At 33.6% G+C, this 26,325-nt stretch overlaps 1 protein-coding gene across 4 annotated transcripts in view; it reads left to right on the forward strand.

Moving 5' to 3' along the window:
- HMGCLL1 (3-hydroxymethyl-3-methylglutaryl-CoA lyase-like 1) overlaps positions 1-26,325 on the forward strand; it is a 169,689-nt gene that overhangs the window by 82,637 nt on the left and 60,727 nt on the right. For all 4 annotated transcript variants that reach the window (XM_011981275.1, XM_011981276.1, XM_011981277.1 and 1 more), the window contains one exon: positions 1,915-2,103. In XM_011981275.1, coding sequence (XP_011836665.1) covers positions 1,915-2,103 — 189 coding nt within the window. The remainder of the gene's footprint in view (positions 1-1,914; positions 2,104-26,325) is intronic.

Below are 26,325 nucleotides of genomic sequence, written 5' to 3' on the forward strand. Positions count from 1 at the left end.
TCTATCCTCACTTGACTTAAGGATCTGTATTTATATGAGCCGTGTCAGTATTCATTTCCCCATTATATCCTGGGACCTAGCACAGCACTTGCCATAAAATAGGCATTGAAGAAATACATATGAAATGAATGAATGAATCAGTATCATGTGCCAGATTGTGTATCAAATGACTTTTATACATTCTCATTTCACTTTTACAACCAAACACGTCATTATTAAAATTGTTTTTATCTTTTTTTTTTTTTCTTAAGAACAAGTAACCAAGGCTTAGAAAATATGCTAAAAGAAGGTGTTTTGTTGTCTTATTCTACAGATTAGGGATTGAGGCTTAAGTACGCTAACCTTACGCCCAGTGTCATATGAGTAGGATGAGTGGGAGCTGAGATTTAAATTCAGGTTTCTCTGATTCCCAAACGCATGTCTTTGTCAAAATACCATGCTGCCTTTATGCATTCATCTTGCTCTTTGAAAGTAACATTATTCAGCTTGAAGGGATCTTGCAATTTGCCTCAAAGTATATATATTTATGAGCCAGAAAAATTAGGCCAGAAATATTAAATGACTCTATCAGTTGCAAAGCTACTTAGAGAGCTGAACTTAATATAGTTGATCCTTGAATAATTTGGAGGTTAGGGACCTCACACTCCACACGCACAGTCAAAAATCTAGATATAACTTTTGCTCCCCAAAACTTAACTACTAGTAGATTACTGTTGAGTGGGAGCCTTATAGTAATGTATATATTATATTAATGTATATAATATAATGTATATAATGTAACCCACCAATTAACACATATTTTGATTTTCACTATCTTGAAACGGTAGGCAAATGTAGCTGGAGACCTCAATCTATGGTGCATATTCAGCAATTCAGCTTTCTCTTATGTCATGACTTTTTTCTGCTTCTTGGGAGCACTTCCAGCATCACTAGTTGCACTTCTTGTGAGTTTCATGGTGTTAAGGTTTATGGTATTGCACTAAACATAATGAAAAATACATAAGAACTGCAAGAGATCACATTGTACTATGATATGCAATTTACTGGAGAGATGAACTGTTCATACAGAGATGATTAGCATCACCAGGATTTTGAGCTCACTGGAATAGCACTAGGAGGTGGCTACAAAATTATTACAGTAATACAGTATGTACCACAATTAATTTTATGCAGTTACGATTTAGTATTGAATTACATGTACATTTCTCTTAAATGAGAATGACAGTATCTACAGTCTGTGTGTATGAGTTTTGATAAATTTCAACTTTTAAAAATACATTTGTATTATTTTATAGTAAATGAGAAAAATAGATTAGTATTAATATATATTTTATATATTCATGACATACCTTTTTCTTTTTTTTGACATTTCTATACTATGGGATTTGTCTGCAAGTTTTTTCAAATCGTTGAAAATCTCCAAAAAAAATTTAATATGGTTATTTAAAAAAAAAATTTATTTACAAGTGGATCCAGAGTTCAAACTTGTGGAGTTTAAGGGTCAGCTATATAGATATCTTTTGACCCCTAAATTAATAGCTTGAGAAATACTACTTCCAAAGTAAATCTGTAATGCTTTGGTTTGATTATAGTGTTGAGAAACATACGCCTGCCATAATTGCCATTGTAGCTTGTAATTTCATAGTGGAACAAATAGCTGGATAAAAAGATAAGGTAGATATGACTCTACGGCAAACTTGAATACAAGAAAAAGATAATTGCAGCAATATCAAAGTCTTATATAATGTTTAGAATAAGCAAAAAAAAAGGACCAGAAAATACATTATATATTTTTCATGGATATTACTGGTCTTAGTTGTAATTTTTTACCTTTAGATGATGTTAGTTGTGGCACAGGAGGGTTTGAGTCTCTTTATTTCCATTATTTTACTAGCACTTCACCTTTATCAACAGGTGTCTAAGAGATTGTACAGCATGGGTTGTTATGAGATCTCTCTAGGAGACACAATTGGAGTGGGAACTCCAGGAAGTATGAAAAGAATGTTGGAAAGTGTGATGAAAGAAATCCCACTGGGTGCTCTTGCTGTTCACTGTCATGACACCTACGGACAAGCCTTAGCAAATATCCTTACGGCCCTTCAGGTATTTTGTACTCTTTGTGTGTTATGTGTGTGCATAGGGTGTTCATCTTTATCTGTAATATAAACATACCGAGAGTTGTATTGTTACAATTTTTATAAAATATTATGAATATAATTTTAACCAGTGTCTTCACATGACAGGTACTTGGGAAATATTTGTAAATCTCACATTTTTTTAGGGCAATGAAGATCTCTTATTAATTTGATTTGATAAAATCTGTAATCTGTTCTTTTGAAAAGTATTAATCTTAGCAGAGTTATGTCTGCTTCTCTTCCCATATTCTGTCAACCGTAACATTTAATAGACTGAAATACGATGGCAGTTTAAGCAGTGCAAAACATAAAAATAGTAGACTATCATAATCATGAAATTAATGCTTTGGTGATTTCATGCTCTCTGATGGGAAGATATGGTGCTGAAATATAGTATATTTTGCTTAAAATGTTTTCCTGATGTTGGCAAGCTTACTTTAGACAGAACTTATGTCTTTTAATCAAGTATATTTCATTATATGATAAAGTGAAAAGATCTGAAAAGTGGGAAGACTGCGAATTGCTTATTACATTCTGTGTTATTTTAAATGTATTCATTTGAAAGAATAGATAGAAGTGGCATTAAAATAGTATTATTTTAAAATTAATGTCAGGTTCTTAAATGCCGCTAAAAATGATTTGTTTGATATTCTCAGAACCCAAGATTTTGACAACTAAAGATAAGACTATATAAAAGTTTTCTGGTTGGAGGCTGAAAACCAATATGTAAAGCTTAATATCACAATCCTAAAGTATACAGTTGGTTGGCAGAAGTTAAAAAACAATGGGGATATGAAGTTCCACAAGGGCTTATTTTGACTTTGTAACATATGTATACAAATCCTTATTTATCGTCTGGAAGCAAGAAAGGAACGTTCTATTGAATCAGAGAAAAGAGAAAATGTTATTTCATGGTCTTTGAGGCATAGGAATTTTTACAATTTTCCTTCCCTACGTATTCTAGTTTCTGAAACAATAGAAAACTAGGCAGCCCTTCAGGATCCTGTGTTCAGCTGCAACTGGAAGTTATTAAGTGTTTCTGAAGGGCTCTCTCTCTCTCTCTCTCATTTCTCTGTATGAATATATCTTCTATGTTTTAATACTTTGAGTAATCACTTATTTGTGTAGCGTACTTATTATAGAATGAATGACAGTTTAGCTCTTCAGGATAAAGGGCTATAGAACAAGATATGGGACCTCAAACTTCTGCTTCTGAACTATATCTGCCTCTTGAAAATGTCCAAGTAAGAAAACATTGCTGATACCCGAATGCAGTTTGAATGGTTAAGGAAGGCCTATCTGAAGAAGCAATTGTTGAAATCATATCTAAAGAATGAGAAGGAACGAATCCTAAAATGGTGTGTATGTGTTGTGTGTGTGTGTACGTGTGTGAAAAGAATGTTTTAAGTTGATGAAATATCATTTGAGCAAAAGTCCTTGGGGAAGGAGAGGATTATGTCCTAGTAACTAAAAGAAGACTAATGTATTCAGATAAATTAAGGTTTATGAAATTTGCTATATTAGTTGAACTGCATTGTCTCTATTTTCTGAGAGATTTGGACTGAAATTCTGGTCTAGTTTTCCATCTTATAACAGCCATACAGAGGACAAGAAACAACCTTGGGCCCAAGCAGATGAGGAACATGAATGAGAACATATGTAAGGGCAGAACTCCCCAAAAGACCACACCCCCAGTCAAAGGGTGAATCAGCAAAAGATCCACCGCATAAAGGGAGAGAGCAAGCATATTCAAGTCTCATGGTCTCGGCTATGAGTAGAGGAGAAATAGGACGTATCTCTTTATACTACACAATGTTTTGTAGACCTTCATGTGGGTTTAGGGTTCAAGTTCACATACCTTCAGAACTGGAAAGACCTAAGCAGATGAGTTATTTTCAAATGCCTATGGGTTAGTAGCACTGCAGGTGCCAGAAGAATATTCTTATATATTTTTTATATATATATATATATAATATGAATATATGTATTACATATTTGTATATGAATATATATGAATATATATTTTTAAGGAACAGATCTTCAGCTTACACTGAACTATTTGAGATCTGTGTGTCTGTGTGCACACGTGCATGTGTGTGTGCGGGGGAGAGATTGATACCGTACCCCTCTGTGGCTCCTGTGATAAAAGAATGTCTAAGTGTCAGGATCTGAGGATCTGTGTTTTCTGTTTTCCTACCATGTGCAGAAGGGGAGAAGGGGCCTTGGAAAGCAATAGTATACTCTGTGTTACATTGCCCCAGAGCTTAATTTATAGCCACAGTGTAAATACATGGATAAGAGAGTAAAAGTGGCTTGCATAATAAGCAACATTGATATAAGGCCAGAGAAGCTACTATAAATGAGTGATTGAGAAAATGGTCAAAAAGCAGAGATGTAGAGCTTTCTGTCTATTCCGCCGTCAGTGGGCATAGAGTTCGATATCGCGTTGACATCATAAGAAAGATATATACACAACTGCTTTCTTGAAACTGTATGTAACTGAGACAGTGTTCAAATGTTTTGAAACGTTTGTGTTTATGAAAGACAACCACATGTGGTACTGGAATGTCACTGCAAACACACATGTGGACTGGTCCTGAGTGACGCTGAGTGAGGTGTTCACCAGGGCTCTCTTCTCACCCCTCTTCCAACAACAACAAAAACACAATGAGCAGGTTTAACTTCAGAGGAGACGAAGAAAATATATTGAAGGAAACTGTCAGTGTTTGAATAGAAGGAGAATCAGGGAAAATCTAACTTCATTATGAACGGGGCCAACCTTGGCTTTAGGAAGCAGAGGCCATACTTCATTTTTTAAAAATGGAATCTTTGAAGTGGCTTCTAGTAAGATTGGTGGTGGATATGGACTAGATATCATTTGCTTTAATTTAGGAGTGGAGAAGCAGTTTACAGCGCTTCAGACTGGAAGTTAATATTAAGGCAAGCAGACATGTAATAAGTGGAAACTTGGCCACAATGATAGGAAACAAATGAAAGTTATAAATGGAACGTCCCCCTCAGTCTGGAAAGCACACACTAATAGTGTAGTAGAGGGATCTGAGGGATCTTTCTTGGGTTCCTGGGTTTTATTGTTTTTTTAAATTACTTAAATACATGATTTATGGGACCAGAGATGGTTGTATGGAATTCAAGAATAATTATCATATTATTTAATATAGAGAAATTATTCTGAGCATGTCGATCCCAGTGTGGGATATTTATAATCCCTCAAAACCAAAAGAGCAAGAAAATGAGGTGCCAAAACGTACAGCAATTTTAGTCACGGAAGAAATGGATGTGGCCCAATATACTTTCTTAATTTTTAATGTAAAAATTTAGCTTCACCCTTCTGCCAAGTACCTAAGTAAAGTTAAAGGCTAGTTAACAAACTATTTAATCTAATTAATTTCTCAGCCTCTATTTTTCTCCACTGAAATGAGAAAGCAAATGAGATCCAATACTGAAATAACAGCTACACATTGATTGGTAGCACAAAGACAAAGAACAGGCAATATTTGGATTCCTTCTGAAGAAGTACTATGCACCCTTTTTTCTCTTAAACTTAATAAATTTTAATGTGCCTTTTCTCATGTTTTTCATATGCTTACTATTCTCTTTTAGAAAAACCAAATTGTTTACTTAATTTTTACATCAAAAGCTTTCAGTTTTTAGATTGACTCTTAACAAACCATGTTTAACAGCCACCAAATAGCAAATCTTTCTTCAGAGAATGTTTTTTAGTTTCTCAAGAAGAAATTTTAAAAATTCCCATTACTAGCCAGATAAACCTCTTTGTTTCTCAGTTCTATATTTGTAAGAATGGATATATGATGTCTACTTCCCTGAGTTGTGCAAAACTGAGATGAGATACAGAATTTCTAGAATGATGCCTTGATAACAGTACACATGGTTGGACTGTTAGATTTTCAAGTGTGTATAACCAAGGTTCCTAAGCCACAGAAGTCTGAATGAACAAAGATGAACAAAGTGCCTTTATATGTATTTTTACAAGTGGTTGTATTGTTTATATCAGTGGTAAAAAATGGGTAAACCTTCTAATACTTTTATTAGTTTTAGTTCATCTCCAACATCTTTCTATTAATATAAGCATCTCTCTGATTTTGGCAATAGGTGATCAATTAGTTTTTGTCTTTAGGGATAATATAATCTTCATCTATTTCTAGATAGCCACAGGTATAATGGATAGTTGGAAAAAGCTGTTTCTGAGCTACAGGAAATTTTAAACTGACATTCAGTTAATCAACATTTAAAAATAACACATATAAAAGTTCTGATTCTACTCTAATAAGCTAAAAATGAAAGTGGTTAATCTTCATGCAACAGACTATACTTAGATCTAAAACTTGAAGCTCACCAAGAAAGTAAACACATCTAAACCCACCCTGCCACTCCCACAGCACTTCATCCATGCTGACCAAATGGACAAGTAGTAGAAAAATTGATTGTCAAGTGTTTCCTGAGTCAGAAAAGTAAAAAAGAATGAACGCTAGGTTCATCAGTAGAAGGGTTTTTTGTTTGTTGATTTTCTTTTTAATCACAGTTTAACAATTTTTTGTTTGTTGTTGTTGTTATTTGTAAATCATTGTTTCCACACTTAACATCAGCACAATTAATTTACGTTGGTAAATTAATTGGGTAAGGGTAAAGAGTAAAGGATAAAAGGGTAAGCATAGGGAATAACATACATTGTGATCTCCATTCCCACAAGTCACAGCTCACTGGACCAAAGAAACTCTTTAACACATGTCTGACAGTTAGAACATCTTTTTTGGGATCCAGAGGCTGAAAAGGTCATAGGCAGAGTCCTGGAGTTCAGATATACACAGAGAAGTAAAGTCGAGGCTCATGAAACTGAGAGATTACAGGATGGAGAATATGCCTGGTAGCTTTTCACTTTCCATGGGGCCAAGTGTTGTGGTTTTCTGCTTCATATTCTTAAAATTCTCCAGTGTCCTCCTAACGGGTACTTCTATTTTTTCACTGACTTTTCCACTATCTACAGAATACAATATTGGGATAATTGCATTTCCTCATATGCAAAAGAGTTCTGTTACACTAGAAGATAAATCAAAGTATATGCTCATGCCCTTTTCATGAAAATTTCTTAGATTCAAAACAAATATAGTTAATCAAAATACTTTGTTTGCTTTTGTTGACAATTTTCATTAATTAGTGTGATTATAGTAATTCCAAAAATTAAAGATATGGATGTTTGTTTTTATCACTAATTGCACCTAGTATGACATTAATCCTAGGTTTCAGCTGTTATTTTCTTCAGACATAATAATGCAAGTTTAAAATCAGTACAGCTCATTCTGGTTAATTTTTACCTTTTAAAAAATAAACATTCTTAATTTTAAAATGATTTTTTTCTTGTGTTATCACCTTCAAGAAAAGAAAGCCTTATCTATTAATACTATTATTAGTTTCTTCTCAGTCTAATCTTTCTTCTTTTGGGGGCTTAAATTTGGCTTTTATAGTATAGTAAGGATTGAGTCCAGAAAATGATATGATTCTTCCCTTGGCATAAGAGATGGAAATTTCAAAACTCACTATCTTTTTGATCACCTCTTACCCATTCTGTAAATGTCTCATCTTACTAATTTTGTTTTCAATATGTTGTTTTTAACCAAATACTTGTCGCATATTTCTTAACACATATGGCCTTAATTTGGAAGTTTTGTTGTTATGCCATGATGTTTGCATAAAACACATTAAGCTTCTTAAATTTCTTTTCACGTTTCTTTATTTTCAAATTTTTCTCACTTGAAAGTTCATATTTACAAGGAAATTTTATGCACATACATTCATGCCCCTGAATATAATGTAACACAGACTTTTCCTTTGGAACATTGGTTTGAATTGGCCAGTGTTGTGTTGAACATAAACTATTATCACATGACTGTTTTTTTTAGCTTAATGTAATATAACCAGTTAATGGTTATATGCCCAGCCCGTAGACACACCACCCCCAACACACACAATTAGAAGCACTTATAACTCCAACAGCTCAAATTCAGGAATCTCTTAGCTTTATTAGTTGAACAACTTTCTCATATATTGCCAAAATGTTTCTAACTCTGGGTTTAGACTAAATAGAAGTAAATATATTGTTAGATCACAGTGGCTCATTCTTATAAAATTACTTCTCAGTTTAGAATACCAGACTTATTTAATAGTATCAGTGAACGTTAGGTTAAATAATGAAAGCCAATGGAATGTAGGATGTGGAGAATTTAATAATTTTAAGTCAAATAGTTGGAACCCTCTTCTAGAAGCGACAAAGTTTTTTTTCCATTTACTTATAAATCTCTCTTCAATAGAGAGCATAATATACAATATAAACTATTTCCATCAATTATGACCATTTATAATTATTTTATGAATTATTTAAAAATACTAATTTAACCAAAAAAATGTTTATTGGTTATCTTCTGTGTGACAGTCTCTCTGCTGTGAGGCAAACTGGTTAACTTAAAAAAAGCATGATGAAGCACCATCCTTTTCCCCAATAATTTTTTAATCTATCAAATAAAATGTGAAAATCATGTCAAATTGCATAGTCAAGAAGTCAAGTTGTATTTATGCACATTCTAAATTTGTTGTACTGACTTACCTTTAAAAAAAATGTGTAAATATGATTAACTGTAAGAATCATGCATGGCTACATACTTCTACTAAAGACTTTTCAGGTTAAGTAATACTGTTTTATAAAAATTGTGTCTTTTTCTAATGGAACTTTTAACAGATTTCCTAAGAAATGTAAAAATCATAGTACCCTCTGTCCTCCTAGCCCAAAATTATGTTATACATTTTATTTTCATCCACTGTATTGAAAAATTTTCTATTCTGCTTAACAGTTTGTTTACCTTATATACGAGTGTATGTCTGTTTGTGTGTGTGTATATATGCATATATCTAATTCAAAGAGTAAAGTGGTCTAGTATTAGGAAGGATACATACAAGAGTAAGCTCAGGTTACTGACCTTGGAGAGTTTCCAGTAGGAGCAGAGACAAACTTAAAGTGTCATAATAACCCAGGGGAGATGCGTGGAAGCAAACCTGGGACGAGGTATTTCTTGTTTTTGTCTTTTGTATTATTTTTTTAAATTTTTATACTGAAGACAGTAGACAGCTACTGGAAGTTTTTAATCAGGGATCATTTGATTAATGCTTTGTGTTAGAGAACTTAATCTAAATTTTATTTAGAAGACGGACTGTTATGATTCTGGGTACTGTAAAGATCAATGATAGACTGGATTAAGAAAATGTGGCACATATACACCATGGAATACTCTGCAGCCATAAAAAAAAAGCGTGAGTTCGTGTCTTTTGCAAGGACATGGATAAAGCTGGAAACCATCATTCTCAGCAAACTATCACAAGATCAGAAAACCAAACACGGCATGTACTCATTCATAAGTCGGAGGTGAACAATGAGAACACATGGACACAGGGAGGGGAACATCACACACCGGGGCCTGTCAAGGGGTAGGGGGTTAGGGGAGGGATAACATTAGGAGAAATACCTAACGTAGGTGATGGGTTGATAGGTGCAGTAAACTACCATGGCACGTGTATACCCATGTAACAAAACTGCACGTTCTGCACATGTACTCCAGAACTTAAAGTATATATAAAAACAAACAAACAAAAAAATCAACAAAACTGACAAACTTTTTTAGATTGACCGGGGCAATTAAGCAATAAAAATAAATAAGAGGCACACAAATTATAAGAAAAGGTCTGAAGACCAGAGACTCAGAGACTAAAGAGAACACTATTGCAATAGTGTTGCTCCTGGTGAAAAATGGTGAGGGGTGCTATGGTCTGAATCTTTGTGTTTCCAAAATGTTTATGTTGAAACCTAAATCAACCAGTGTGATGGTATTAAGAGGTGAGGCCTCTGGGAGATGAATAGGACTCCCCTCATGAATAGAATTAGTTCCCTCATAAAAGAGGCCCAAGGGAATTTATGTGCCACTTCTGCCATGTGAAGACATGGTAGGAGGAAAGAAGGTGCCAGGCACCATCTACAAAGCTAAAAACAGCCCTCACCAGATACCTAGTCTGCCAGCACTTTCTTTCATCTTGGACTTCCCAGCTTCTAGAACTGTGAAAAATAAATCTCTGTTATTTACAAACCACCCCGCTTATGGTACTTTGTTATAGCAGCCCAAACTGACATGGGGGGAGATAAGGTGGAGGAATCATATGAGAGAGGTTATTCCCATGCAGAAGCAGTGAGAGTAAGAATTGCTTGTGAGTGCATGGAAGATGAGGGTGATAAAAGATAAAGGTTTGGGAGAAGGACAGTGAGTGATGACTCTAAGGATGCAAGTTTGGAAAATAGGTGGATGTCATTAAAATATTGACCTTTCCAAGGCGTTGCCAGTTTTATGAAAACAGATGCAAAGACCTGTTTGCTAATGATAATAATCCATATTTTATGAGTTCACCTTCCACAGGGCCACAAACATGCTGCAGAGCTGCCCTCCAAAATATTGTGGGAATAATTTTTAGACGTATCTCAGCCTCTTGGGCAAGTAGACTTCTGGAAGGCCTGCCTGCCAGATAAAATAGTGTGGACTATGAAACCTACATTTTACATCTACTACTTTATTGTTGACCAAAGCAGTTGTAGTGGAGTTTATTGGCTTGTTTTCCAATAATTATTGGAAAATACTTTTTAAATATTTAGAAAATATGGAAAATCACAAAAAATAGTTACTTGTAATTCTACCACAGAGGAAACATGCTAAATTAGTGAAATTAGTATTAATATATAAGTATTAGATATATATTCATAGACTATATGTCTATACACACACATACATATTGTGCATGTGTGTGCATACAGGTTATAGGAATCATGAGGTGCATATTTATTTTGCTTAATATACTATGATTAGCATTCTTGTTATTGAAACCTTTCCAGACATGATTTTTAAAACCAACATAGCCTACCCTTACATGGGTGTATGTTAAATGTGTATGTTAATTTAACTGATCCTACTTTTGATTGGGAGCAATTATTTTAATATAATTTTAATGAACATTCTTATTTCTAATATTTTAGTCATCTTACTTAGAATGTATTTTCAGGGAATATGTAGGATCATAAGAGGTTTTTTGATATATTATGTAAGTCAAGGGTTTTTAGAAAGGCTATTTCCAGCCTATACACTCACTAGGTTTTTATAATATTGCCAAATTCAGCAAAACTCACTTAGAGATGATATTATAATGTAAAATGTATGCCAACTCGATTTGCATCTGATATGCCACTTTAATTTCTATTTGCATTTGTTTTGTGGGGCCGAACAGTTCTTTCATATGTTTAATGATTATTTGTATTTTTAAATTAATTGTTTTTCTTTGTCTACTCTGTATTGAAATGTTTTTTCTCACAAATTTTAAGAGCTATTTATATATTATTTCTTAAATATTAAGGTATCTGTCTAACATATGTATGTATATATGGTAGGATTATTTTTCAAAACTTGCTTTTGTGTTTTAATGCATATGTGTTTTACATTTATATTTATTAATTTATTAAGAAACACATCTTGAATGCATACTACTATCAGATACTGTTCTAGGCACATAGCCGTGATGAAAAGCATTGTCATGTCTTCAAGTAGCTCACATTCTGGCAGGGGAGTATGAATGATTAAAAAACACCCCCCACCCAATACACACATACACCTAATATAGAAGTACAGTTTAGAGCATATTAATTGGTGATAAAAGCTATGCCAAAAATAAAGAGAAAGTGCAGTAAGACACAGAGGATGGGAAATTTGGAGGGGTGGTGAAAGGGGACAGGTTTCAGTATTAACTAAATGGTCGAGAAGGCAATTTTAAGAAGAGATGTAAGCAAAGAACTGGAGAAGATGAGGGTATTACTCCACTTCACAACTGGGAACAGAACATTTCAGTCTGAGGGAATAGTTAGTCAAGATTCTAACGTGTGTTCAACAAACACCATGTGGCCAGTATGGCTGGAGATAAGTAAGTAAGGAAGAGAGTAAGAGAGGATCCTTGTAGGCTGTTGTAAATCCTTTGGCTTTTTCTTTGAGTGAAATGGAAAAAAAAAAAAAAAAAAAAAAAAAAAAAAAAAAAAAAAAAAAAATTCAGGGTTTTGAGCAGTCCTAGCTTGCATTTCAAAAGGGATCATTGTGACTGCTCTGTTGAGACTAGACTGTAAGGAGGGAGTAAAATAAGAATTAGGAGACAAGTTAGAAAGAATGCAATTCCAATAGTCCAGGAAACGAATAATGATGGTTTGCTTAAATGTGGTAACTATAGAGGTAGTGAGCATATTCTAAGTATATTTTTAAATTTGAATGGATTTCATGATGAATTAGATGTAGAGTTTCTAAAAGGGAAAGAAAATGATCGCAAATACATTCAAGTGTTCACCTGAGCAACTGGAAGGATGAAATTGCCATCAACCAAAATGGAAAAGGCTATGAGTGGACAATATTTGCGGGCGAAGATTAGAATTTCAGTTTGGGGCATGTTTTATTTGCGGAATCTGCTACACATCTAAATGGAGCTTTTGAGTAGACAGTTGCATATAAAAGAATTGGGAGGGGATATGAAGTCTTCACTGAGGATATAATAAGTGGCATTTAGATCATATTTAAATCCAGTAAACTGTACAAGATGATAAATGGGGCACCGAGACATTACATCCTTAAGAGATCAGAGTAGTTTGAGGAGACTGAGAAATACTGATTTATGAAGTAAGAGAAAACTGACAGTCTTGAGCTCTGGAGTCTAAAAAAAAGGGTTTCAAGAAGAAAGAGTTATAATGGGTCACGTATGATGAGGACCAAGGATTGTCCACATTATCATCCCTTTATGGCTTCTGCTTTTGGAGTTATGCTTAGAAAGAACTTTCATACTCCAAGAAGACATACATGACTACCTATCTTTTCTTTGGCTTCATTTCTTACAATAAAATATTTAACCCAACTGGACTTTATTTTTATTCAAGGTGCAAGATAAGAATCTATTTTCTATATAAACACATTTTTTATCCATTTATTACCTAACCCATTGTTTCCCCACTAATACAGAATGTTCATCCATGACACATACTGTGTTTAAATTGGGTCTCTCTCTGGAATTTCTATTCTTCGATAATAATAGCTGATATTAATAATTTTTAAAATGTCTTACCTGAGTTATTCTATTTTGTCCTCATGACAATCCCATGAAATAATTTTTGTAACTTTTTTATTTAAAAAAATGACAAAACTGTAGCTTAGCAAGGTTAGGGAAGTTGTCCAATGTTTCCTACTTGAAAGACAGTAGAACCAGGATTTCAACCCAACTCATCTTGTCTCTTTCCATCTCTTTAGTCTATTTATTTTGTGCAAATGCCACACTTTTAATGAATGTGTCTCTGTATTACCTTTTAAATCTGACATAACATGATGCCTTAGTCCTTTAATAAAATCCTTCTTGGTTGAGCATGGTGGCTCATGCCTGTAATCCCAGCACTTTGGGAGGCCAAGGTGGGCGGATCATGAGGTCAATAGATCAGGACCATCCTGGCCAACATGGTGAAACCCCGTCTCTACTAAAAATACAAAAATTAGCCAGGCATGGTGGTGGGCACCTATAGTCCCAGCTACTCGAGAGGCTGAGGCAGGAGAATCACTTGAACCTAGGAGGCGGAGGTTGCAGTGATCATGCCACTGCACTCCAGCCTGATGACTCAGTGAGACTCCATCTGAAAAAATAAAATAAAATCCGTCTTGATCATTTATTTATATATTTCATCTAATTGAATTTAAACTAAATTTGTTCAAAACCACATCTCCCAAATATCCATTATATTAAATACATAATTTACAAAGAATTGATTTAATGATAATATTCAGTCATCCCATCTAAGAAACTGGTGTATTTTTTCAATTTATTCAGGTTATTATTTGTATAAAAACGAAATCTTTGGTTATTTTCCTATAGGAGGCCCAGATTCCATAGATTTCTTCTGATTGGGATCATTGTAATATGTGTTTCGTTTATCTTCCTGATTTGAACTGTATCTTCCTTGAGTTCTATCAGTCACTCTTCCCTTCATTCAAATTTTTTGTAACATTCTTATATTTGTATATAAAAGTTTAAATTTATTTATATTTAGCATATGAATACCTTGAGAAATTTCTTAGGGGGAATCTTTCCTTGTGGGATATGGAAAATATTTTCATGACATCAATTTCCTGAGGTAAAAAAAGTTGAGGTTTGAAGAGGATGCTTTGAGAATTAGATTCCTTTTACTTTGATCTCACAGTAACTACAGATAACTAAATAAAGCTCACATTTCTCAGTAAAATGTTTTCAGTTCAGTAAACATTCTTAAAGGAAACATTTGCTTCAGTAACCAAAACCCATGGCTTTCAGTTGAAGGTCCAAATTAAAAGAATACTGTTTCTATTCTGAAAGGAAAGAAAATGTTATTTATTTTTCTAAATAGACATTTTGGAACACTTTCCTTTGAAAATATACAAGGCTTTATAGATAACAGACCTTAGAGTTATAAGTGTTAATACCCACTTCAACTGTAAGGGGGCCAACAGTGTAATTTTAAAAGAATACCCACAGCTGAATCCACTAAAAATATGAAATATTAAAAAGAAGGAAGACTATTTTTATTTGCTAAGATGTAACTTCAATAAAGAGGTGAAGGCAACTTCTTAAATTTTACCCTGATTCATTATTGCCCCATTTGTATTCTTTTTTAAAAAGACACAGAACTCCCTAAGGATTAAGGATATACCTAAAACCATGTTAATTCAAAATAATTGTGATTTACAAATATTAATGTTTGCCAAACTGGTAATAGTGTTTGTTTGCTTACTTAAAATCATGGTGTCTTATTGTAGAATCAGAGTATTAGAAGTGTATTTCTGTCTCAAATTCCAGGTGAGTGAGTTCATATAGGTGGGAAGATGTGACTACTTCATGAAGAAGTGGAAATAAAAGCACTACTTTTTTGAGGAAATTCGTATGTTCACTGGGTAAAAAATAGAAGAAATAGTAAGAGAGGGGCGGATGAAGGAGGACCCTCTCTTGAGCATTTAACTTGAAATGTTCAATTGAAAAAGAACACTAGTAAATAAATATCTTATGGCAAATATTAATACTGCTTTACCCTTTGGTCTTGATGCACAAAGATAGGTAGGTAGGTAGGTAAGTAGGTAGGTAGATAGATATATAGATATAGATACGATTATTTTCCAAAATTGTCAAAATTCATATTGAAATTGTTTTATTGTGAATTTTAATTTTAAATTGTCTACAAAGCGAGTTTATGTTATTGCATGGCAAAAAAAAAAAAAAAAAAAAAAAAAAAACCAGATTGGAACTAAGTTGCAAGTAGCCCCTTGAAATAGGGCATGCCTTCACTAGCTTACACAGACTGAGCCTACTCTAAGAGTGTAGATCTCAACTGTCTCTTGTATCCCACTTACTTATTTTTCATTTTGGGGGGGTACATAGTAGTTATATATATTTATGGGATACATGAGATATTTTGATTCAGGCATACAATACATAATTATATAAGGATAAATGGGGTATCTATCACCTCAAGCATTTATTGTTTCTTTGTGTTGCAAACATTCCAGTTCTACTCTTTTAGTTATTTTTAAATGTACAATAAATTTTTTAAGACAGGGTCTCACTTTGTTACGCAGACTGGATAGCTCACTGTAGCCTCAACCTTCCTGGCTCAAGCCATCCTCCCACCTCAGCCTTCCAAGGAGCTGAGACTACAGGCATGACCACCATACCTAGATAATTTTTATATTTTTGTAGAGACAGGGTTTCACAAGTTATCCAGGCTGATCTTGAATTTCTGGACTCAAGCAATCCACCCACCTTAGCCCTCCAAAATGTTGAGATTCTAGGCGTGAGCCACTGTGCCCAGCCTGCAATGAATTATTGTTGACTGTAGTTATTTGTTGTGCTATCAAATACTAGATCTTATTCATTCTCTCTATATTTGTATACCCATTAACCATTCCCACTCCTTTTAACATTACCCTTGCTAGCCTTTGGTAATCATTGTTCTACTATCTCTATGAGCTCAATTGTTTTAATTTTTAGCTCCCACAAGTAAGTGAAACTAAGTGAAGTTTGTCTTTCCGTGCCTGGCTTATTTCACTTAACATAATGACCTCCAGTTCCACCCATGTTGTTGCAAATAACAGGATCTCATTCTTGTTATGGCTGAATAGTACTCCTTGTGTCTATATACCACATTATCTTTATCCATTTGTCTACTGATGGACACAGGTTGCTTCCAAATCTTGGCTATTGTGAGTAGTGTTGCAGTAAACATGAAAGTACAGATATCTGTTAGATATACTAATTTCCTTTATTTTGAATATAAACATAGCAGTGGGATTGCTGGATCATATGGTAGCTCTATTTTTACTTTGAGGAATCTCCAAACCACTCTCTGTAGTGGTTGTACTAATACACATTCTAACCAACAGTGTATGAGAGTTCTCTTTTCTCCATGTCCTCAGCAGCATTTGTTATTACCTTGAGTTAAAGCTATTTTAACTGGTATGAGATAATATCTCATTATAGGTTTAATTTCCATTTGTCTGATGATCAGTGATGTTGAAAACCTTTTCATATGCTTGTTTGCTGTTTATATGTCTTCTTTTGAGAAGACCTTTTCAGATCTTTTTTCCATTTTTATTGGATTATTAGATTTTTCCTATAGAGTTATTTGAGCTCCTATATATTTGGGTTATTAATCCCTGTCAAATGGATAGTTTTCAAATATTTTCTCCCATTCTGTGGGTTGTCTCTTTGTTGTTTTCTTTGCTATGCAGAAGCTTTTTAAGCAGATGAAATCCCTTAAAATTACATTATTTTAAGTTGATGTAATTTGTCCACTTTTGCTCTGTAGCAAATAACTTTCTTGAGTATTACTCAAGAAAGACAAATCTAAGACCTCAAACTGTGAAACTACTAAAAGAAAGCATTGGAGAAACTCTCTCACTTCTTTAACCTCTGCAAGCATTTGAACCTGTTTTAAATTTTTGAAGAAAAAAAATGTTGGTAATGGGGTTGGGAAATGGTACATTCATAGAAAGAATTCTGAGTTTCCTAGTAACCCAAGATCCAATTAGAAAGACTGCCTTCTTTAGTAAGCAGAGAAATTCTGGATTCGATTAGTGGGTATTGGACTTCATAACAAATCCTGTTGAACTGTGGTAAGCTAAAGTGAATAAAAGCAATCAACATGCACACACATTTGCAATTAACTTTCTGCTTATCCTTTAAACCTTCAGGCTTTCACATACTGAAGTCAAGTTTTCTTTTTTCATTCTAAAAAGGAAATCATTAAATGTCTCTAAGTGAGTGTCTACATTGTTCTGACCTACTGTGCTAATATAAAAGATGAAAAATTGATATAAAGGAAAATATAAAAAGAAAGAATAAGATTAAATGAAGATCACTTGTGATTACATAAATGAAAAAGGTAGGATAAAGGGGCACGTGATTAGTAATTGATTTGTCTGTGAAAGTGATTCAGGAAATTTATTAAACTGTCCAGATTTTATTAGGATTCCATATTTTAAATAAACCACATACCATAGTTTCGGATATATCCTACCGCATAGTATAAGGCAAACAAAATAGGCAGCACCAAAATACAAGCATAAAATAAGGAAAAATGTGTAGTTTATATGTGTCTAAAGTGTTGCGGTTAAGAAAACAGGACTGGCAAAACTGCTCTCAGCAGATACTAGATTTAGACTGCCCAACAGTTAAAGTTCCCATGACAGGTGTGGAAAGGCTGCCACAGGACTTCCCTGTTGCATAGTAAATAGTCCTTGTATGAAGCCCCAGCCTGGTGAGGATGGTCCCTATCTCCATAAACTCAGTCTTTTCAGCTGTAAAATGCAAGTGTCAACTAGGTGATGAGAGATTTCTTTCCGCTTAGACTTTGTTTAAGATTAAAACTACTTAAAGCTGTGCATAGTTCAATTCACTGGCAGATGGTAGGCAAAAAAAAAAAAAAAAGAGAGAGAGAGAGAACAATTCAGAGGCACAACGATGCTGAGAGCCATAGTATTCCTTTTTTTTTTTTAATTTTATTTATTTATTTTTTTTTTTGAGAGGGAGTCTCACTCTGCCGCCCAGGCTAGAGTGCAGTGGCACGATCTCAGCTCACTGCAACCTCCACCTCCCAGGTTCAAGCCATTCTCCTCAGCCTCCTGAGTAGCTGGGACTACAGGCACATGCCACCATGCCTGGCTAATTTTTTGTATGTTTAGTAGAGATGGGTTTTACCATGTTGTTCAGGCTGGTCTCAAACGCCTGACCTCAAGTAATCCACCCACCTCAGCCTCCCAAAGTACTGAGATTACAGGCATGAGCCACCGCACCCAGCCTTCCATTTTTGAATTTAGCTAGAAACATAATAGTAAAGAGTACATTTCTAGAGAAAGATTTCTTCCTTAATATCTTTAATGTATCTATTTACCATGAAAAAAAATTATGTGAAATTCTCATCCAATCAGTACAGTCCTATGTGAGAACAGCCTAAATAAAAATTAGTTTGGTAATTAGCTCAACAGGGTGTCCACTGCAAGTACAAACTTTGACTCCACATAATACAAGGAGACTGACCTGAAGTCCTCACTAAAGATTTGAGTGTTTTGCTATATTATAGAGAACATAAATATATATATGAAAAATGTTTAGGTACCTACATGACTACTCATCCATATCCATATTTGTTTTCAGGTTTCTGCTAAATATTTTCATCTTTAAGAATTAGTTTTTGGATTATATGCAATATTTTGGTAATACATTTTTAATTATTTTAAAACATATATTTCTTCCTTTGTAATCTATGATTCCAAAGAAGTCACTGCTCAGTAAATGTGTAAAATTTCTACCATTTCAAAATTGTAGGATTATTCATATATACTATTTTATTTGTCCTTTCACTTCTCTTTTCCAGTTTAAAATGTCTGTAGAAAGTAAGCTACATTTCTTACCAAATTCTGTTCGAAAGTCTTTATTAATTTTTGGTAGAACTTTGAATTTTTTCATGAGCCACTTCACAGTATCTTAATTTTGATGTCATATGGAGAGGTGAGAAGGTAGAGGGAATGAAAAAGGGCAAAATATTGCAGACGTAGCAGAGATCAAAATGTAACAGATTATTGTGAAAAGGTTATGCCAACATATTTGAAACTTAGATGTAAAATTTGTAAAATTATATAAACTATGAGAAATAAAAAAAAGAAACATAACCTCACTGAATCAGTAGCTCACATATTTTTCCACAATAAAAACATCAAGCCTAGATGCTCTATAGGTGAGTTACATTGAATGTAAAATAAGCAAGTAATTTCTGTATTATACAAACATTTTCAGAGAATGTTAAAATACAGAATCCACTCTGTTTGATTTTTACAAGTAATATATTCCTGGTTCCAAAATCATATAAGAACAGTATGTGAAAGGAAAATTATGGCTATTGCCACTCATGAACGTTGATGACAATTTCTAAACAAAATAGTAAACCAAATTTACTAATGTATAAAAATATAACATCACAAAAAAGTTTGTTTTGTTCCAAGTATTCAAGTTTGGTTTAACATTAGAAAATTTATTAGAAATCACTACTTTAAAACACTAAAATAGTAAAGATATGATAATCTCAATGGTCATATAATATATATAAACTGTAACTCATATGTTTACTTATCTATTCCCCCATTAAAAAACATTTAAGCATCCAGTACTTTTTACTATTCAATTTTTGTGGGTTTTTTTGCCCATCATTTTTAAAAACAAAGCTTACACATAAGGACAGCAAATTCATAACTTGCTTTAAGAGCAGCTGTTGTTGTAGAGGCCCCAGTGTGATGTTAGATGCAGTCATTCTGAGTTCCACTGTTCTACCCCCTCCTAATTCATTTCCTGAGTCCAGTATAACCTTGATCACAAATCCTACAAGATTATTACAAGAAAGGAAACTCATAGCCAAATCTATTTCACTGTATCCTAATAAAATATTTCAAAAGGAATCTACTGACATATTAAAAGACTAATCTATTTCAACCAAGTTGGATTTATCCCAGAAATTCTAGTTCAACATATAAAACCAATCAGTAGAATTACCATATTAATAAAGAGAAAAATCTTGTGATTATCTCAAATGATGCAGAAAATTATTTGACATACTTAGCAAAGTAGGAGTTTCTAGCCAATGCAATAAGGAAAGGAAATGAACAAAATGTGCAAGTTGGAAAGGATGAAATATAATTGTCATTATTTCAAATGTCATAATTGTGTATTCAAACTTCCAACATAAGTTATAGGTATACTATTAAAATCAATACATAAATTCAGGAAGATTGTAGAATATAAGCACAATATATAAAAATTACCAGTACTGTTATATATACTAGTAACAAATATACATTATGAAATGAAATGACACATTTCCAATTGCAATATTATTAAAATATAGTAAGGCATAGATTTAACAGACTTGTTATATTATTATATAGAAGGTAACATAACACTATGAAGAGAAGTTTTATAAATATAAGTAAATGGAGAGATAAGTTTCAGGCTTGGAAGACTCAATATTGAACAAATATCAATTTTCACCAAATTGATCCATAGATTCAATGCAAGCTCAGTAGGTCTGTGTGTGTGCATGGAATTGACAAGTGGATTCTAAAATTGACGTGAGAATGCAAATGGCCTAAAATAGCCAAGGCAATCCAAAAGGGGAATTTCAAATATGAACAAGTTATCAGATAACAAATCTTAATATAAAGGGAAAATAATTAAGACAGTGTGATACCAGTACAAGAATGGACATATAGACCACAAAGACAGAAAAGAGAGCTGGGAAAGAAATTCAAACATCAAACATATACAGTCACCCGATTTGTGATAAAAGCATCACTATAATTCAGTGATAAGTGCATGATCTTTTCAATAAATTGTACTAGTTCAATTGGATATTCATATAGAAACAAAATCTTAATCTTTATACACAAAGATTATAAGTCTAAATAAAGAAGTAAATAACATGAGAGTAATATTTTGCATAAACAGAGACTTATTACATGGCACATGAGAAAGGCTAACAGTGGAAAATAATTGATAAACAGGCTATATTACAATAAGGATTTTCTGCTTATAAAAAGATACATTGAATTTCTATGTTAGCTCTAAATGTCAAGAGTTTGGAAATCACGCTTATTTTTATAGCATGGATAAGCTTGACAAATGGAACTGAAATAACTTTTCTTGGATCCATCAGAAAACTGAGGTTGAAGAGCAAACTTCTGCCCTGAAATCTAGAGAGAAAGACAAATCCAGAGCTGCACATTTGAGATCTCCCTAACTGGTAATTTTGACAAATTGCTGGAGTCTGAGTGTGGATAAGCATAAAAGTGAGAAACCCTTGAAGCCAGAGTGTTAAGGGGGTCACTAATTTTGTGAGTCTTACCTTCTATCAGGTTCTAAAAGTGAGAATTTGAGAAAGACCTTTCTGTGACTCTGGCAAGGAGGGAAAAGAATAATCACTTTACATATTATCAGAATATTCTTCATTACAAAGGCCTATTCTCAATAGAAAGAAATTGCTAGAACCTTATCCAAGCTGGGGAAATGGTATTCATCATTCTCCAGCCCACACTAGACTTCCTGTAGTATCAAAGGGATAAACAAAAGTTGATACCACTGGAGAAACACTTGGGAAGGTCAACATTTAAAACACACGGGCCCACTACAAGTCTGAAATTTAATCAGAAGATTAAGGAATGTTTCTCTTCTTTCACACCTTACCACCACACCAAAAGGGCTCCAGTCTAATAACAGTGGATTACAGCAGAAAGAACTACACGAAGCTGACCCCATCTGAAGAGGAATACTTAGGAAAGCCTGCCTTATATAGAAAAGGCAAAGACAGGGAAACTAGAGAAATTTGAAGCCTCTGGCAGTTACAGCTGCAGCAAACATTAAACACAACCAAACTTCTAGCCAGATAAACATACAATCTCACGCTTATAGCCTGTTTACCTAAGTTACTATTACCGGATACAATGTGTAGGTTTTCAACAACAACAACAAAATCAGAGGCAGACGAAAAGCCAAGAAAAAATACAGCCTAAAGAGACAAAGCAACCCTCAGAATCAGACTCAGATATGACACAGATATTGGAATGATGAGACAGGGAATTCAAATTAACTATGACTAATATGTGAAAGGATTTATTGGCAGAAGTAGACAACATGCAAAAAAGAGATGGGAATGTAAACATGTAGATGGAGGCTCTAAAAAAGAATAAAAAAGAAATACTGGAAAAAAATCTCTAATACAAATGAAGAATGCTGTTGATAGACTCATTGGTAGACTAGATGTGGCTAAGGAGAGAATCAGTGAGCTGAAAAATATGTCAGTACACACTTCATAAAACTGAAATGCAAAGAGGAAAAATTAATGAAAATATTCAGAACAGATTATCCAAGAACTATTACACGATTTTAAAAGGCCCTGTAGAGATCCATTATGTATATGTAATTAAAATAACAGAAGGAGAAGAAACAGAGAACACAGTAGCATAAATATTTGAAGCAATAATGGTTGATGGCTTTCCAAAATTAATGACAGCCATGAACCCATAGATCCAAGAAGCTCAGAGAATGTCAAACAGGATACATACTGAAAATCAACACCTAGGCATATCATTCAAACTGCACCAAAACAAAGATAAAGAGAGAATTTTGAAAGAAGCCAGAGAAAAATAAACACCGTACCTATAGAGAAGTGAGGTTAGATTGCATTTCAACTGTCCTTCAGAAACCACAAAAGCAACCAGAAAGTAGAATGAAGTAATCAAAGTACTGAAAGTAAAAACCCACCAACCTAGGATTCTATATTCAATAAAATTACTCTTCAAAAGTGAAGTAGAAACAAAGACTTTCTCAGAAAAACAAGAACTGGGGGATTTCATCATCAATATATCTGCCCTACTAGAAACTTAAAAAGACAGTCTTCACAGAGAAGGATACTTATGTATGTATATATCAGAAAATTAGATCTACACAAAGAAAAATACGAATCAGAGACGCAATATATGCAAATAAAATATAATCTTATTTTATTTATTCTTAATTCACCTATTAACTGTTCAAAGTAATAATAACAACAAGATACAGGGTAATTGTAGCATATGGGTAAGTGAAATGAAGGATAATAATGTTATCAAAGATGGGAGGAATGAATTTTGGATACTTTATTACTAGGTACTGGTGGTACACATGAAATGGCATAGTATTATTTGAAGATGGACTTTAGTTAACAAGGTTATTGGAAACTGTAGATAAATCACTAAAAATTTTAAGAAGTATAAATGATATGCTAGGAGATAACGTACAAAATAATCATATAAAATTATCAATTAAAACCAGAGAAGGTTGAAAAAGGTGGAGAAAAAAGAATGTAATGAATATAGTACATCTATAAATATGGTGGATATTAATCCACCTATAATCCAACTACAATCATTTCAAATGGGAGTGGTCTAAATTTGAAGACACAGGTTACCAGAGTGGATTTCAAAAGCAAGACCCAACTATTTGTTATCTACAAAAAAATCCATTATAAATGTTTAATATACTCAGGTATGTTAAAAGTAAAGGGATAGAAAAAGTATACATGACATACTAACACCAATCAAATGAAAGCTGGGGTAGCAATATTAATTTTAGAAAAAAGTGGACTTCACAACCAAAAAAAAACTTGAAGAGACATTGCATAGAAAAGGTGTATTAATAGCAAGTAAGTTATGAAAAGTCATCACACTTCACTAGTCATCAGAGAAATGTAAATTAAAACTACAGTGAGATACCACTACACAGCCACTAGACTGGTTGTAATTATGAAGTCTGAGGGTACAAACTACTGGCAAAAATGCGGAACAAATGCCGCTCTCACACATTGCTGTTGGGAGTTTAAATTGGTGCCACCACTCTGTAAAACATGCATACTTTAGAACCCAGCAATTCCATTCCTAGGTATATAACCAATCGAAATGTATGCATGCATATATTCACCAAAAGATAAGTTCAAGAATGTTCATGCTAGTACTCTTTATAGTAACTCCAAATTGGAAGCAACATAAATACACAGTAGTAAAAAAATTTGTACATAGATTGTGATATATGTATTTATCATTTATGAGAATGAAAAACTGCTACATACAACATGGTTGAATTTCAAAACAACATGTTGAATGAGAAAAGTCAGACATGATAAAGCATATTGTTTGATTACATTTTTATAACGTTCATGAACATGCAAAACTAATCCATGGTTATAGATGTTTACATGGGAGTAGGATAATAAGGGAGAAGGTGTGAGAGGGACTTCTCATGCTGCTAATGTTCTATTTTCTGACTCGGTGGTGTTTTTACTTTGTGAAGATTTATTGATCTGTATACTTATGATTTGTACTCTTCTCTATATGTATGTTATAAACATAATAGCTTATTTTTAAAAAAAGAAAAAATAGAAAAATTGTTAAAGAATTACATCAGGATTACTCAGAAAATTGAACACAAATGTCACCTAAAATATGTTCAACATTAGTCTGAAAAATGGAAATTTAAATGTGATTTCATGTTATACCTGGTATATTGGCAAAAATAGAAAAGCCAGACAGTATCTAGTGTTGGTAAAGATGTAGACTTACAGAAACTCTCACATACTATTGGTGATTTGAGCATGTGTGTACTCTATGACCCAGCAATTTATTCCTTGGTATATTCCTGGTAAATCTCTTGTATGCAGCGGAAGACATAGAAAAATAGTTTGTAGCAGAATTGTTTATAATGATAAAAACTGAAACTATTTTTCACCTCAAAGCAATTGGATCAAACTGTGCCATATTCACACAACTAAAAATCATGGAGTCAAGACAAGGAATATTGACAGCTATGTTCAGTCACACAGGTTGAACTGAAAAACTCAATAATGGGTGGGTAAAGCAAGTTATTGAAGAATAAAGTAATATTCTAGTGATGCAAAGTCCAAAAACAGACAAATTTACCAATCATATTGTAACATATAGAGTAAAACAGGAGAATGATATGCAGAATTTTCTGGGACAGAGGGGTCATTCAATGAAGGAAGGTTTACATGGAGATTCTAAAATATTGTAATGCTTTGATATGGTTTGGCTCTGTGTCTCCACCCAAATTTCATCTCTAATTGTAATCTGCATGTGTTGAGGGAGGGACCTGGTAGGAGGTGATTTGATCATGGAGGCAATTTTCCTGATACTGTTCTCATGCTAGTGAGTGAGTTCTCATGAGAACTGATGGTTTTAAAAGTGTTTGACAGTTCCCCCTTTACGCTCTCTCTCCTGCCACCACGTAAGACTTCCCTTTCTTCCCCTTCACCTTCCACCATGATTGTGAGTTTCCTGAGACCTCTCCAGCCACACAGTACTGTGAGTTAATTAAACCTCTTTCCTTTATGAATTACCCTGTCTCAGGTATTTTCTAGCAGTGTGAAAACAGAATACATACCCTTACTTCTTAAACTGTGTGGTAACTAAATTATGTTCATTTTATCGTATTGTGTTTTTAAACTGTGTCTACCTTAAATATAATTGTTATATTAATGGTAGCAGAAATTTAAAAGTTAAAGAAAAACTGAAATATGTCAATATAACTATTTTAGGACTTTTTGCCAAGATTTCCTGAACCAAAGCTATGAATTACATTATTTAAAAAACATTGTGCTAACTCCTAAAGTTATTTTAGAAAGTGTCCATCTGATATCTTTCAGACTATGGTCATTTGAGAACACAGTGAAGAGACCAACAGAGTAAATCACCAGGACCTGTTTACACAACAAAAAATGTGGCTGGTAAAATATTCTCTGCTGATGTTTCTGAAACCAGAGACCGGAAACTTACAGTGGAAATGAAACCCTGTACTATTCTAGTGCCAACACAAACAACAATTATAGTGCGATGTGAGAAAAGTTGTAAGAAATATTTCTTGGTTTCAGTGGTTCAACCAAGTCAGCATATTTCTGTAATTGTGGCAGATTGGACCCAAAACTTTAGAGTCTTCAGCA

The sequence above is a fragment of the Mandrillus leucophaeus genome, unplaced genomic scaffold (genome assembly GCF_000951045.1).
Source record: "Mandrillus leucophaeus isolate KB7577 unplaced genomic scaffold, Mleu.le_1.0 Scaffold223, whole genome shotgun sequence".
In the NCBI taxonomy this organism is placed as follows: Eukaryota; Metazoa; Chordata; class Mammalia; order Primates; family Cercopithecidae; genus Mandrillus; species Mandrillus leucophaeus.